This window comes from Nerophis lumbriciformis, linkage group LG05, assembly GCF_033978685.3.
Source record: "Nerophis lumbriciformis linkage group LG05, RoL_Nlum_v2.1, whole genome shotgun sequence".
Lineage (NCBI taxonomy): Eukaryota > Metazoa > Chordata > Actinopteri > Syngnathiformes > Syngnathidae > Nerophis > Nerophis lumbriciformis.
The window spans coordinates 6,395,001-6,411,102 of record NC_084552.2 but is presented as its reverse complement, the minus strand read 5'-3'; the positions used below and the strand labels follow the sequence as shown (position 1 = coordinate 6,411,102).

General features: G+C 46.6%; 1 protein-coding gene across 2 annotated transcripts in view; it reads left to right on the top strand.

Moving 5' to 3' along the window:
- Positions 1–16,102, top strand: part of slc13a4 (solute carrier family 13 member 4) — a 111,193-nt gene that overhangs the window by 37,375 nt on the left and 57,716 nt on the right. For both annotated transcript variants that reach the window (XM_061961369.2, XM_061961367.2), the window contains exons 3-4: positions 9,508–9,644; positions 11,554–11,714. In XM_061961369.2, coding sequence (XP_061817353.1) covers positions 9,508–9,644; positions 11,554–11,714 — 298 coding nt within the window. The remainder of the gene's footprint in view (positions 1–9,507; positions 9,645–11,553; positions 11,715–16,102) is intronic.

Here is a 16,102-nt window from a genome sequence, read left to right as displayed (position 1 = left end):
AAAAAAAAAAGTTTCTGAGTTTGAACATCAAATATCTTGTCCTTGTAGCATATTCAACTGAATATGGGTTGAAAAGGATTTGCAAATCATTGTATTCCGTTTATATTTACATCTAACACAATTTCCCAACTCATATGGAAACGGCGTTTGTACTTTCCAATCCAACTTTATTTGGGTGAACCTTGTAAAACACACGATTGTTTTCTTTCCCTTTCTCCTGACAAGGTTACATAAAAGGTGAGCCTCATGTGACCAAATCGCCTCTTAACTGCGCTGTAAGCCTCTTGTGATGGCATGCAAGCATTTATGCAACATTTCTTGTCTGCCATTATGTGCTGCTTCCAAATGACCTCAACTTGATACCTGCGGCGGAGACAAAGAGCGTGGGAGATTTTGATGATTAATAGATGCTAAAAATGCTAGCATAAAACATTAGCATGCTAATATAGGAACAGTTAACATACTTGCAAGATGGGGCCAAGTATCAAAATCCATGTTTTTTAGGATTAAGTGATTAAAATGAGCTAAAATGCAAGTATAAAACCTTTGCATTCTAACACGGGAAAAGTTAACATAAGTAGCAGCACCCATAAGGTACTATACTGCCTTTGAAAAATACTTTTCTTTCACACACTTAATGGCGCATCGACGCGCATGTTGCGAGTCAACATCAACACACATCAACACAACACGCGCTATAAACTTTTAAATGGGCTCTGCAAGCCGTGCTTTAAACCATAATTACTAACTAGCTGTTAGCTAGCGACTAACATTAGTCCACACTACTAGCTACTTCTAAATGGTTAATCCTGGCCTCTATGGTGACAAATAATGTACGTTTCTTACAACATTATCACTGGAGGACGAGGAATAGCTAAACATGCTTCACTACACACCGTAAGAGGATACAATAATTCACGGCTAACAGCAAGCTAGCACTCCTCAATGTAAACAAATGAGTGGATCTATACAAATATCGACTGTAACGATACCAAGTACAAAAACCATAACTTGTCAATACATTACATTGATATTTTTTATTGTCACAAAATTGTTTTTTTTTTTAAAAATACGTTTTAAAAACGTATGCAGTAACATTACTAACAAGACATCATGGCAGAGCCGAAGTCGAGTTTCTTAACATGGAGATATTCTCACTACTTTTCTTTTGTCAAGCACAAAGAAAATAACATTTTAGTTAAATTTAAATTTAAGTATGCGACTAACATTAGTCCACACTACTAGCTACTTCTAAATGGTTAATCCTGGCCTCTATGGTGACAAATAATGTACGTTTCTTACACGTAACATTATCACTGGAGGACGAGGAATAGCTAAACATGCTTCACTACACACCGTAAGAGGATACAATAATTCACAGCTAACAGCAAGCTAGCACTCCTCAATGTAAACAAATGAGTGGATCTATACAAATATCGACTGTAACGATACCAAGTACAAAAACCATAACTTGTCAATACATTACATTGATATTTTTTATTGTCACAAAATTGTTTTTTTTTTAAAAATACGTTTTAAAAACGTATGCAGTAACATTACTAACAAGACATCATGGCAGAGCCGAAGTCGAGTTTCTTAACATGGAGATATTCTCACTACTTTTCTTTTGTCAAGCACAAAGAAAATAACATTTTAGTTAAATTTAAATTTAAGTATGCGACTAACATTAGTCCACACTACTAGCTACTTCTAAATGGTTAATCCTGGCCTCTATGGTGACAAATAATGTACGTTTCTTACACGTAACATTATCACTGGAGGACGAGGAATAGCTAAACATGCTTCACTACACACCGTAAGAGGATACAATAATTCACGGCTAACAGCAAGCTAGCACTCCTCAATGTAAACAAATGAGTGGCTCTATACAAATATCGACTGTAACGATACCAAGTACAAAAACCATAACTTGTCAATACATTACATTGATATTTTTTATTGTCACAAAATTGTTTTGTTTTTTTTAAATACGTTTTAAAAACGTATGCAGTAACATTACAAACAAGACATCATGGCAGAGCCGAAGTCGAGTTTCTTAACATGGAGATATTCTCACTACTTTTCTTTTGTCAAGCACAAAGAAAATAACATTTTAGTTAAATTTAAGTTGTGTCTTGGATCAAAGATCCTATCTACTGCCCAAAACAGCAATTCAAATCTGCTGAAACAGCTACAAAAGCAACATGCTTCGACGAAGCTAGTAAAGAGAGACACACTTCATCTCCACCTAAGCAACAGCGGCTGGATTTTAACTGCTAGCCAGGACAACATTGATAGAGCCATTGCAGCGTATGTGCTAGAAGACATGCAGGCTATTTCTACAGTGGAGTCACCATCTTTCAGGCAGCTAATTAGCATGATAGCGGGCGTCAAACAGCAAATGGCACGAAAACATTTTCCAAGTTCCTAGACACAGTGGACAGTGAGCACATAAAAATGAAAAGCAAGCTAAAGAAGACACTCCAAACTCTGCCTCTGCTCATCATTCAGCACTGAAGGTACACACACTGTCAATTCTCGTATATACGCTTTCATTCTAGACTTCTAGAGTGTTTGATTATCACATCACTCTAAATGTATAGACTATAAAGTTCACAAACATAAAGAGGGATGCTAGTGGGCCAGGCCAATCTTTCCTTATCTCGGAACTAAAACTGGGGAAATGCGTAGAGTGTTCTGGGCTTCAGTACAGTGTTGATCTCCTGAAGACATAATTTTATTTCACAATTCCTTGAGAGAAAAAAATGCCTGGTTAAGCTTTGTGTATGTCATGTGTGCCTTCCTTGGGTGAAGCCAGCTTTACAGCTATGTTGTTATTATGCTGTTTGTTACTTATGTATGTTATGTTGCAGCTATTTCAAATAGTTTTCTGGCCTGAAACAAATTGGCCCTTTGAAACATATCTTTGTCTTTGTGTGTTGTATGTAGACCACATTGTTTGTGTGTTGTATGTAGACCACATTGTTTGTGTGTTGTATGTAGAGCACATTGCTTAGCAGAGTTCAGGCTATTTGCTGTGGATGGATGTTAGCCGCTAGCTAGCTAGCCATGTCTTAAAGCACCTCTTCCTGAGGATGTTTCAGTGTTATAACTTCACCTTTATCTTTACTTTTTAAGCCAAAATGCGTCCATTCTCCCTTTTCTGTCTACACACTGTGTCTGCTTGTAAGTACTCTGTGTGTGTGTGTGTGTGTGTGTGCACTTCCCAACATGCTCCTCTGCTCGTAAAACCAGCAATGTCACGTAAAAAAAAAAAAGTAACAATATTTTTCAGAGGCAATAAAGTACCATTTTAAATTCATTGGTACCGTGGTACTTTATGAGCGCCGGTATACCGTACAACCTACCCTGGACACATGAGAACTTTAAATATGTATGATCCTGTAACTACTTGGTATCGGATCGATACCTAAATGTGTGGTATCATCCAAAACTAATGTAAAGTATCAAATAAGAGAAGAATAAGTGATTATTACATTTTATATTATTATATTATTATTATTATCATTATATATATATATATATATATATATATATATATATATATATATATATATATATATATATATATATATATATATATATATATATATAGGATGCAACTGCCGCAAGAAACCTGATTGCCCACTCAACGGGGGGTGCTTAAAAACATCAGTTGTTTACCAATCTAAGGTAACACGCAAGGACATTAACACATCCGACACATATGTAGGATTAACCGAGGGAGAGTTTAAAACCAGATGGAACAATCACAAGGCTTCTTTCAGGAACCAAAACCTGCGGAATACCACAGAACTCAGCAAACACATTTGGGACCTCAAAGACAATAATGTTGAATATTCAATAACATGGCAAATTCTTGCATCCAGCACACCTTACAATAGTGGTAATAAAAGATGCAACCTATGCTTGAAAAAGAAACTGTTTATTATGTACCGTCCAGACCTGTCATCCCTCAACAAGCGCAGCGAAATTGTATCAGCATGCCGCCACAGACGGAAACACCTCCTAGGTAACACATGAGCCAACCACCACGCCCCTACGCCAGCCTGTACCCACCCACTCTGTGCCCTATATAAACCATGGTATGTGAATGCTTCCATTAAAATCTCCTGATGATTGAGGGAACCCCTCATGAAACAGGCCTGTAGAGATGAAGTAGTCTTGTGATTTTTTTTCCCACACATACATATATATATATATATATATATATATTAATACACACACACACACAAAAAGAAATACTTGAATTTCAGTGTTCATTTATTTACACATATACACACATAACACTCCTCTACACGTGGTTGTATTTGAAGGTGCAATGCTTGGCAGCCAGTAGCACAGCCCATTCAAAATAGATACTTTCTGTTTGTGCTTTCATCACACATCAGACCAAAGGGTTGGTTTTGGCACAGTCGATCGCGTCCTTGTCCAATTCCGGGCCAATGGCACCTATCAACAGTAATGAAAACACAGTTTGCTACTAACTGTACTGTACTTGCTGCTTACTTTTAAAAAAAACTTTTTTTTTTAACAATTTGATCTTAAAATACGGGACGACTCCGTATCATAAGGGATGGGTGGCAACCTTATGCACTCACCTTTCACTATTTGAGTAGCCTTTGTTCTGCCTGGTGAGCGATCTCTGAATCCGGGAACATATCCTTCACGGATTTGTTGAAAACAATGGGCAAATGAGAACGGGATGTTGCTTGTAGCTATCAGCATAGCCATCTTTGTCTCGGCATAAGTTACACCCTCGGGTCTCCATTTTGCAAGGTGGCCCATAATACTGGGTTGTGACCAGCCTTGTGCTTCTCTGACCGTTCATGAGTGACTATATCCATTTAACAAGGTGGCCCATAATACTGGGCTGTGACCAGCCTTGTGCTTCTCTGACCGTTCATGAGTGACTATATCCATTTAGCAAGGTGGCCCATAATACTAGGCTGTGACCAGCCTTGTGCTTCTCTGACCGTTCATGAGTGACTATATCCATTTAACAAGGTGGCCCATAATACTGGGCTGTGACCGTCTTGTGCTTCTCTGACCGTTCATGAGTGACTATATCCATTTAGCAAGGTGGCCCATAATACTAGGCTGTGACCAGCCTTGTGCTTCTCTGACCGTTCATGAGTGACTATATCCATTTAGCAAGGTGGCCCATAATACTAGGCTGTGACCAGCCTTGTGCTTCTCTGACCGTTCATGAGTGACTATATCCATTTAACAAGGTGGCCCATAATACTGGGCTGTGACCGTCTTGTGCTTCTCTGACCGTTCATGAGTGACTATATCCATTTAGCAAGGTGGCCCATAATACTAGGCTGTGACCAGCCTTGTGCTTCTCTGACCGTTCATGAGTGACTATATCCATTTAGCAAGGTGGCCCATAATACTAGGCTGTGACCAGCCTTGTGCTTCTCTGACCGTTTATTAGTGACTATATCCATTTAGCAAGGTGGCCCATAATACTGGACTGTGACCAGCCTTGTGCTTCTCTGACCGTTCATGAGTGACTATATCCATTTAGCAAGGTGGCCCATAATACTGGACTGTGACCAGCCTTGTGCTTCTCTGACCGTTCATGAGTGACTATATCCATTTAACAAGGTGGCCCATAATACTGGGCTGTGACCAGCCTTGTGCTTCTCTGACCGTTCATGAGTGACTATATCCATTTAGCAAGGTGGCCCATAATACTAGGCTGTGACCAGCCTTGTGCTTCTCTGACCGTTTATTAGTGACTATATCCATTTAGCAAGGTGGCCCATAATACTGGACTGTGACCAGCCTTGTGCTTCTCTGACCGTTCATGAGTGACTATATCCATTTAACAAGGTGGCCCATAATACTGGGCTGTGACCGTCTTGTGCTTCTCTGACCGTTCATGAGTGACTATATCCATTTAGCAAGGTGGCCCATAATACTGGGCTGTGACCAGCCTTGTGCTTCTCTGACCGTTCATGAGTGACTATATCCATTTAGCAAGGTGGCCCATAATACTGGGCTGTGACCAGCCTTGTGCTTCTCTGACCGTTTATTAGTGACTATATCCATTTAGCAAGGTGGCCCATAATACTGGGCTGTGGCCGTCTTGTGCTTCTCTGACCGTTCATGAGTGACTATATCCATTTAGCAAGGTGGCCCATAATACTGGGCTGTGACCAGCCTTGTGCTTCTCTGACCGTTCATGAGTGACTATATCCGTTCGGCCACCGTGTTCAATGGAGAAGTCTGATCTACAAATTTTGCCGGCAGCATAACCCTTCCCCTTCGAGCTGTCCTGGATGAACTGAAATAATTTTTTCCAATCATTTTGGAACTTGCAAGCGTACTTCCCGCGCTTGACTTCGGGGTGTAACCGTTATTATTGTCCGGCCGGAAATGGCGCCGAGTGAAGGATGGTGTAGCAATATTGTTGTCCGGGTGGAAATCGGGAGAAAGTCGTGAGAATGGTGGCCCCGGGAGATTTTCGGGAGGGGCACTGAAATTCAGGACTCTCCCGGGAAAATCGGGAGGGTTGGCAAGTATGGGTATCGGACTGTCTGATTGTGGCGGTCCGCTCCCTGTACGATCAGTGTCAGGGCTTGGTCCGCATTGCCGGGAGTAGGTCGGACACGTTTCCAGTGAGGGTTGGACTCTGCCAAGGCTGCCTTTTGTCACCATTTCTGGTCATAACTTTTATGGACAGAATTTCTAGGCGCAGTCAGGGCGTTGAGAGGATCCGGTTTGGTGGCTGCAGGATTAGGTCTCTGCTTTTTGCAGATGATGTGGTCCTGATGACTTCATCTGGCCAGGATCTTCAGCTCTCACTGGATCAGTTCGCAGTTGAGTTTGAAACGACTGGGATGAGAATCAACACCTCCAAGTCCATGGTTCTCGTCCGGAAAAGGGTGGAGTGCCATCTCCGGGTTGGGGAGGAGACCCTTCCCCAAGTGGAGGAGTTCAAGTACCTCGGAGTCTTGTTCACGAGTGAGGGAAGAGTGGATCGTGACATCGACAGGCGGATCGGTGCGGCATCTTCAGTAATGCGGATGCTGTATCGATCCGTTGTGGTGAAGAAGGAGCTGAGCCGTAAGGCAAGGCTCTCAATTTACCGGTCGATCTACGTTCCCATCCTCACCTAGCTTTGGGTTATGACCGAAAGGGGTACAAGCTGCCGAAATGAGTTTCCTCCGCCGGGTGGCGGGGCTCTCCCTTAGAGATAGGGTGAGAAGCTCTGCTATCCGAGAGGAGTTCGAAGTAAAGCCGCTGCTCCTCCACATGGAGAGGAGCCAGATGAGGTGGTTCGGGCATCTGAAAGTCTAACAGGTGAGGGAGGGTGACTTCCTGTCAGACAACAAAAGCAAGTGAATATGTGCGGGTGTGTGCAGGTGAGGGAGGGGGACTTTCTGTCAGACAACAAAAGGAAGTGAACATTTGCGGGTGTGTGCAGGTGAGGGAGGGTTACTTCCTGTCAGACAACAAAAGGAAGTGAACATTTGCTGGTGTGTGCAGGTGAGGGAGGGTAACTTGCTGTCAGACAACAAAAGGAAGTGAACATTTGCTGGTGTGTGCAGGTGAGGAAGGGTGACTTCCTGTCAGACAACAAAAGGAAGTGAACATTTGCTGGTGTGTGCAGGTGAGGGAGGGTCACTTCCTGTCAGACAACAAAAGGAAGTGCACATTTGCGGGTGTGTGCAGTTGAGGGAGGGTGACTTCCTGAGAGACAACAAAAGGAAGTGCACATTTGCGGGTGTGTGCAGGTGAGGGAGGGTAACTTGCTGTCAGACAACAAAAGGAAGTGAACATTTGCTGGTGTGTGCAGGTGAGGGAGGGTGACTTCCTGTCAGACAACAAAAGGAAGTGAACATTTGCTGGTGTGTGCAGGTGAGGGAGGGTGACTTCCTGTCAGACAACAAAAGGAAGTGAGCAAATTGCTGGTGTGTGCAGGTGAGGGAGGGTGACTTCCTGTCAGACAACAAAAGGAAGTGAATATGTGCGGGTGTGTGCAGGTGAGGGAGGGGGACTTTCTGTCAGACAACAAAAGGAAGTGAACATTTGCGGGTGTGTGCAGGTGAGGGAGGGTTACTTCCTGTCAGACAACAAAAGGAAGTGAACATTTGCTGGTGTGTGCAGGTGAGGGAGGGTAACTTGCTGTCAGACAACAAAAGGAAGTGAACATTTGCTGGTGTGTGCAGGTGAGGAAGGGTGACTTCCTGTCAGACAACAAAAGGAAGTGAACATTTGCTGGTGTGTACAGGTGAGGGAGGGTCACTTCCTGTCAGACAACAAAAGGAAGTGCACATTTGCGGGTGTGTGCAGTTGAGGGAGGGTGACTTCCTGAGAGACAACAAAAGGAAGTGCACATTTGCGGGTGTGTGCAGGTGAGGGAGGGTAACTTGCTGTCAGACAACAAAAGGAAGTGAACATTTGCTGGTGTGTGCAGGTGAGGGAGGGTGACTTCCTGTCAGACAATAAAAGGAAGTGAACATTTGCTGGTGTGTGCAGGTGAGGGAGGGTGACTTCCTGTCAGACAATAAAAGGAAGTGAACATTTGCTGATGTGTGCAGGTGAGGGAGGGTGACTTCCTGTCAGACAACAAAAGGAAGTGAACATTTGCTGGTGTGTGCAGGTGAGGGAGGGTAACTTGCTGTCAGACAACAAAAGGAAGTGAACATTTGCTGGTGTGTGCAGGTGAGGGAGGGTGACTTCCTGTCAGACAATAAAAGGAAGTGAACATTTGCTGGTGTGTGCAGGTGAGGGAGGGTGACTTCCTGTCAGACAACAAAAGGAAGTGAACATTTGCTGGTGTGTGCAGGTGAGGGAGGGTGACTTCCTGTCAGACAACAAAAGGAAGTGAACATTTGCTGGTGTGTGCAGGTGAGGGAGGGTGACTTCCTGTCAGACAACAAAAGGAAGTGAGCAAATTGCTGGTGTGTGCAGGTGAGGGAGGGTGACTTCCTGTCAGACAACAAAAGGAAGTGAACATTTGCTGGTGTGTGCAGGTGAGGGAGGGTGACTTCCTGTCAGACAACAAAAGGAAGTGAACATTTGCTGGTGTGTGCAGGTGAGGGAGGGTCACTTCCTGTCAGACAACAAAAGGAAGTGCACATTTGCGGGTGTGTGCAGTTGAGGGAGGGTGACTTCCTGAGAGACAACAAAAGGAAGTGCACATTTGCGGGTGTGTGCAGGTGAGGGAGGGTAACTTGCTGTCAGACAACAAAAGGAAGTGAACATTTGCTGGTGTGTGCAGGTGAGGGAGGGTGACTTCCTGTCAGACAATAAAAGGAAGTGAACATTTGCTGGTGTGTGCAGGTGAGGGAGGGTGACTTCCTGTCAGACAATAAAAGGAAGTGAACATTTGCTGGTGTGTGCAGGTGAGGGAGGGTGACTTCCTGTCAGACAATAAAAGGAAGTGAACATTTGCTGGTGTGTGCAGGTGAGGGAGGGTGACTTCCTGTCAGACAACAAAAGGAAGTGAACATTTGCTGGTGTGTGCAGGTGGCGGCGGAGTACAGCAAAGACACCACCCTGCTGCTGATGGGAGTCATCTGTCTGGCTGCGTCCATCGAGAAGTGGAACCTACACAAGCGCGTGGCCCTGCGCATGGTGATGATGGCGGGGGCCAAGCCTGGCATGTAAGCGCTCGCACTTCTTGATGCATGAAGGGAAGGAATGTGTGTAAAGTTTTGTGGCCTTTTTCCTGCTTTATATGCTATTTATTGTTCATTTTGTGTTTTTTGTTGTCTTTTTCTTTTGTAGCTGTATGTAGAGCAGGCATCTGTGCTCTTTGATGTCCTTGAATGTGTTTTTTGACCTTACTTACGGATGTTGTGGATCGGTGGAGGGAATACTTCGAAGACCTCCTCAATCCCACCAACACGTCATCCTATGAGGAAGCAGTGCCTGGGGAGTCTGTGGTGGGCTCTCCTATTTCTGGGGCTGAGGTTGCTGAGGTAGTTAAAAAGCTCCTCGGTGGCAAGGCCCCGGGGGTAGATGAGATCCGCCCGGAGTTTCTTAAGGCTCTGGATGCTGTGGGGCTGTCTTGGTTGACAAGACTCTGCAGCATCGCGTGGACATCGGGGGCGGTGCCACTGGATTGGCAGACCGGGGTGGTGGTTCCTCTCTTTAAGAAGGGGAACCGGAGGGTGTGTTCTAACTATCGTGGGATCACACTCCTCAGCCTTCCCGGTAAGGTCTATTCAGGTGTACTGGAGAGGAGGCTACGCCGGATAGTCGAACCTCGGATTCAGGAGGAACAGTGTGGTTTTCGTCCTGGTCGTGGAACTGTGGACCAGCTCTATACTCTCGGCAGGGTCCTTGAGGGTGCATGGGAGTTTGCCCAACCAGTCTACATGTGTTTTGTGGACTTGGAGAAAGCATTTGACCGTGTCCCTCGGGAAGTCCTGTGGAGAGTGCTCAGAGAGTATGGGGTATCGGACTGTCTGATTGTGGCAGTCCGCTCCCTGTATGATCAGTGCCAGAGCTTGGTCCGCATTGCCGGTAGTAAGTCGGACACGTTTTCAGTGAGGGTTGGACTCCGCCAAGGCTGCCCTTTGTCACCGATTCTGTTCATAACTTTTATGGACAGAATTTCTAGGTGCAGTCAAGGCGTTGAGGGGATCTGGTTTGGTGGCTGCAGGATTAGGTCTCTGCTTTTTGCATATGACGTTGTCCTGATGGCTTCATCTGGCCAGGATCTTCAGCTCTCACTGGATCGGTTCGCAGCTGAGTGTGAAGCGACTGGGATGAGAATCAGCACCTCCAAGTCCGAGTCCATGGTCCTCGCCCGGAAAAGGGTGGAGTGCCATCTCCGGGTTGGGGAGGAGATCTTGCCCCAAGTGGAGGAGTTCAAGTACCTCGGAGTCTTGTTCACGAGTGAGGGAAGAGTGAATCGTGAGATCGACAGGCGGATCGGTGCGGCGTCTTCAGTAATGCGGACGCTGTATCGGTCTGTTGTGGTGAAGAAGGAGCTGAGCCGGAAGGCAAAGCTCTCAATTTACCGGTCGATCTACGTTCCCATCCTCACCTATGGTCATGAGCTTTGGGTTATGACCAAAAGGACAAGATCACGGGTACAAGCGGCCGAAATGAGTTTCCTCCGCCGGGTGGCGGGGCTCTCCCTTAGAGATAGGGTGAGAAGCTCTGCCATCCGGGAGGAGCTCAAAGTAAAGCCGCTGCTCCTCCACATCGAGAGCAGCCAGATGAGGTGGTTCGGGCATCTGGTCAGGATGCCACCCGAACGCCTCCCTAGGGAGGTGTGTAGGGCACGTCCGACCGGTAGGAGGCCGCGGGGAAGACCCAGGACACGTTGGGAAGACTATGTCTCCCGGCTGGCCTGGGAACGCCTCGGGGTCCCACAGGAAGAGCTGGACGAAGTGGCTGGGGAGAGGGAAGTCTGGGCTTCCCTGCTTAGGCTGCTGCCCCCGCGACCCGACCTCGGATAAGCGGAAGAAGATGGATGGATGGATGGATGGATGGATGGACCTTACTTTGATGAACTTGTTGGATGTGCAGCACATGACTAAAGTGTGTCCTCCCGTGCAGGTTGGTGCTGGGCTTCATGTGTTGCACCACCTTCCTGTCCATGTGGCTCAGCAACACCTCCACCACGGCCATGGTGATGCCCATAGCGGAGGCGGTGCTGCAGCAACTCATTTGCACCGGCATGGCGGACAACATGGAGGATGACATGGAGGATGACAGCGGTAAGGATGATGTCATGCAAACGCCACCTGTTTTGTGTTTGTCACTAACCGCACTCACCTTTGCACGCCGCCTGTCAGGTAACAGTGGGGGTTAACGCCACCCTCCATTTATTCATTGAATTGCTTGGCAAAGCCAAACCTTCCTATAGTGAACTGTTAGCATACTCGTGAGAAGGTTGACACAGTGAGGCTTTTTGTAACTATTTTTCTATGTTTAAACCTGGCAATGATGATTTGTGATACTCGGTGCCATCTTGGAAGTATGCTAACGTTTTATGGCTACACCTAAAAATAGTACATTTTGGTATTTCCTCTTACACTGTCAAGTGCTAGCTTATTATGCTAACGTTTTAGCTAAATGTGTATGTTTTAACAGAAAAATGGTGGTTTTTGATACTTGGCACCATTTTGGAAGTATGCTAACGTCTCATTTATTTGCATGTTAATGTTTTGTGCTAGCTGTTTTGCACATTTTGTATATTTACCCCTAAAAATAGTGTATTTTTAATGCTTGGCGCCATCTTAGAAGTATGCTAACTTGTCCTATGTCAACATGCTAACATTTATGCTAGCTTTTTAACTAATTTCCATCCATCCATCCATCCATCTTCTTCCGCTTATCCGAGGTCGGGTCGCGGGGGCAGCAGCCTAAGCAGGGAAGCCCAGACTTCCCTCTCCCCAGCCACTTCGTCCAGCTCCTCCCGGGGGATCCCGAGGCGTTCCCAGGCCAGCCGGGAGACATAGTCTTCCCAGCGTGTCCTGGGTCTTCCCCGTGGCCTCCTACCGGTCGGACGTGCCCTAAACACCTCCCGAGGGAGGCGATCGGGTGGCATCCTGACCAGATGCCCGAACCACCTCATCTGGCTCCTCTCGATGTGGAGGAGCAGCGGCTTTACTTTGAGCTCCCCCCGGATGACAGAGCTTCTCACCCGATCTCTAAGGGAGAGACCCGCCACCCGGCGGAGGAAACTCATTTCGGCCGCTTGTACCCGTGATCTTGTCCTTTCGGTCATAACCCAAAGCTCATGACCATAGGTGAGGATGGGAACGTAGATCGACCGGTAAATTGAGAGCTTTGCCTTCCGGCTCAGCTCCTTCTTCACCACAACGGATCGATACAGCGTCCGCATTACTGAAGACGCCGCACCGATCCGCCTGTCGATCTCACGATCCACTCTTCCCTCACTCGTGAACAAGACTCCGAGGTACTTGAACTCCTCCACTTGGGGCAGGGTCTCCTCCCCAACCCGAAGATGGCATTCCATCCTTTTCCGGGCGAGAACCATGGACTCGGACTTGGAGGTGCTGATTCTCATCCCAGTCGCTTCACACTCGGCTGCGAACCGATCCAGCGAGAGCTGGAGATCCTGGCCAGATGAAGCCATCAGGACCACATCATCTGCAAAAAGCAGAGACCTAATCCTGTAGCCACCAAACCAGATCCCCTCAACGCCTTGACTGCGCCTAGAAATTCTGTCCATAAAAGTTATGAACAGAATCGGTGACAAAGGGCAGCCTTGGCGGAGTCCAACCCTCACTGGAAACGTGTCCGACTTACTGCCGGCAATGCGGACCAAGCTCTGACACTGATCATACAGGGAGCGGACCGCCAAAATCAGACAGTCCGATACCCCATACTCTCTGAGCACTCCCCACAGGACTTCCCGAGGGACATGGTCGAATGCCTTCTCCAAGTCCACAAAACACATGTAGACTGGTTGGGCAAACTCCCATGCACCCTCAAGGACCCTGCCGAGAGTATAGAGCTGGTCCACAGTTCCACGACCAGGACGAAAACCACACTGTTCCTCCTGAATCCGAGGTTCGACTATCCGGCGTAGCCTCCTCTCCAGTACACCTGAATAGACCTTACCGGAAAGGCTGAGGAGTGTGATCCCACGATAGTTAGAACACACCCTCCGGTTCCCCTTCTTAAAGAGAGGAACCACCACCCCGGTCTGCCAATCCAGAGGTACCACCCCCGATGTCCACGCGATGCTGCAGACTAAAGTCTCTTATATTAGCATTCCGATGTTTTATGCTAGCTTTTGAGCTAATTGTGTAGGTTTACACCTACAAATAGTGCAGTATGGTATTGTCATGTGCTGGCATGATAACATGTTATGCTAGTTTTTTGGCTAATTTTGTGTTTTAACATAGAAATCATGTTTTTTTATACTTGGCACCATTTTAGAAGTGTGCTAATGTCTCTTATATTTGCATGCTAACACTTTGTGCTGGCTATTTTGCCAATTTTGTATGTTTACATCAAAAAAAGTGCATTTTATTACATGGCACCATCTTAAAAGTCTGCTAACTTGTCCTATGTCAACATGCAAATGTTAGCATGCTAACGTTTTATGCTAGCTATTTTAACTCATTTGGATTTACTAAACTAGAGGTTCAGGGCACAGATAGGAGGCCCATCAAAATTTCCGCTGTAATTTTGAAGTTGGTTCTCGCCTCGTATAGTCTATATTTTAGGAAATATATGTACTAGAGATGCGCGGATAGGCAATTATTTCATCCGCAACCGCATCAGAAAGTCGTCAACCATCCGCCATCCACCCGATGTAACATTTGATCAGAACCGCACCCGCCCGCACCCGCCCGTTGTTATATATCTAATATAGACGATGCAAGGCATTAGTGAGGTTATAAAGCTTTTGCCTGTTAAAGAAAGGAGACTGATCCAATGCAGCACAGACATTCGCGTGCCACGCTGTCACGACCCAGACGCACACCAGTGCGCAATCATATGGGAGCCGCGCTGAGCGCACCTCCAAGCGCGTCTCGCTGCCGGCGACTGCCGGGTATGGGCCCGACGCTCCAGCGCCATCCATTTTCAGGGCTAGTTGATTCAGCAGGTGGGTTGTTACACACTCCTTAGCGGGTTCCGACTTCCATGGCCACCGTCCTGCTGTCTATATCAACCAGGGTGAGCCCCACCCCTTTCGTGAGCGCACTGCGCGCGGAGTGACCCCTGTTACGAGCCCCCGGCCACGGGGGTGGCGGGCAGGTAAGCTGCTTACCTGCTGCGCGTGACGCCGGCCGCGGCGAAGGCGGACGAGGCGGGGTGTCGGTGCGGTGGGCGCGGTGGTGACCCTGGACGTGCGTCGGGCCCTTCTCGCGGATCGCCTCAGCTACGGCTCCCGGTGGGGCCCTCTCGGGGGAAGTGGCCTCGGTCCCGGACCCCGGCGAGGCGTCCCTTCTCCGCTCCGTAAAAGTGTCCATCTCTTTTTTTTTTTTTTTCTTCTGTTGTGGCATATGCTGCAGGTGCCTGCTCGTTTTTCGTATGTGGGTAACAACATTTAACTATGTATATATATTTCCCAATTGGTTTAACTGCCACCCGCCTGAATCTATTTAAAATCTAATTTTTTTTTATTTCAACCACCCGACCCGACCCGACCCGCGGATAAAATCTAATTTTTTTTTATTTCATCCGCCCGATCCGCGGATAATCCGCGGACTCCGCGGTTGTGCCCGCAAACCGCGCATCTCTAATATGTACACTTTTTAAAGACAATATAAAGTGTATATACATACACATTATATATATATATATATATATATACACGCACTCATTTTCTACTGCTTGTCCCTTTCGGGATCGCGGGAGGTGCTGGAGCCTATCTCAGCTGCATTCAGGCAGAAGGTATATATGTATAAATATAATTATCAAGCTGAACTGTCAATGCACGCACACACCAAAGTTTTTTTGGTGCTGTGAAAAAGGTTAACATTAACAACCATGTTGCTCCAATGAACAAAAAAAGGTCAAATCCTATATATTTTGTGTCAATACATGCAGAGACAACAAACAAGGTGAAGAAAGGAGCAAAGGTAGAAAGAGGAGAATCCCTTTCCTCCTGTGTTGGTCTCACTCGGACCAGGCCGGGCTTCACTTGGTCCTTGGACCAGGCCGGGCTTCACTTGGTCCTTGGACCAGGCTGGGCTTCACTTGGTCCTTGGACCAGGCTGGACTTCACTTGGTCCTCGCAGCAGCAGGAATCTGTCCAGCGTGCCTCAGTTTTGGCGGTGCTTTAATAGTGACCCACAATGTTGTCGTTATTGGCGTACTGCTCGCAAATAGTCCTTTCTAAGTCCTCAGCAAATCCCTCCTTCTTGGAGGGCTGGTTTGTTGGCTCTTTTTGGACCCATAATGAAAAAAAAAAAAAGAGACAAAACCTGGTGACTGGCGAGAGAAGAAACACACGGTGAAGTGGCGACCCACTGTGTAAACAGGAAGTGACATAGGGGGTGGGGCCTCTCCAAAATGGCCCATGTGTACAGGAAGCGATGTCATCAGGCAAAATTAATGAAGTGTTCATATTTGGTGCCATCTTAAATGTTTGTAAACTGAAAATGTCTCTTGTATATGATTA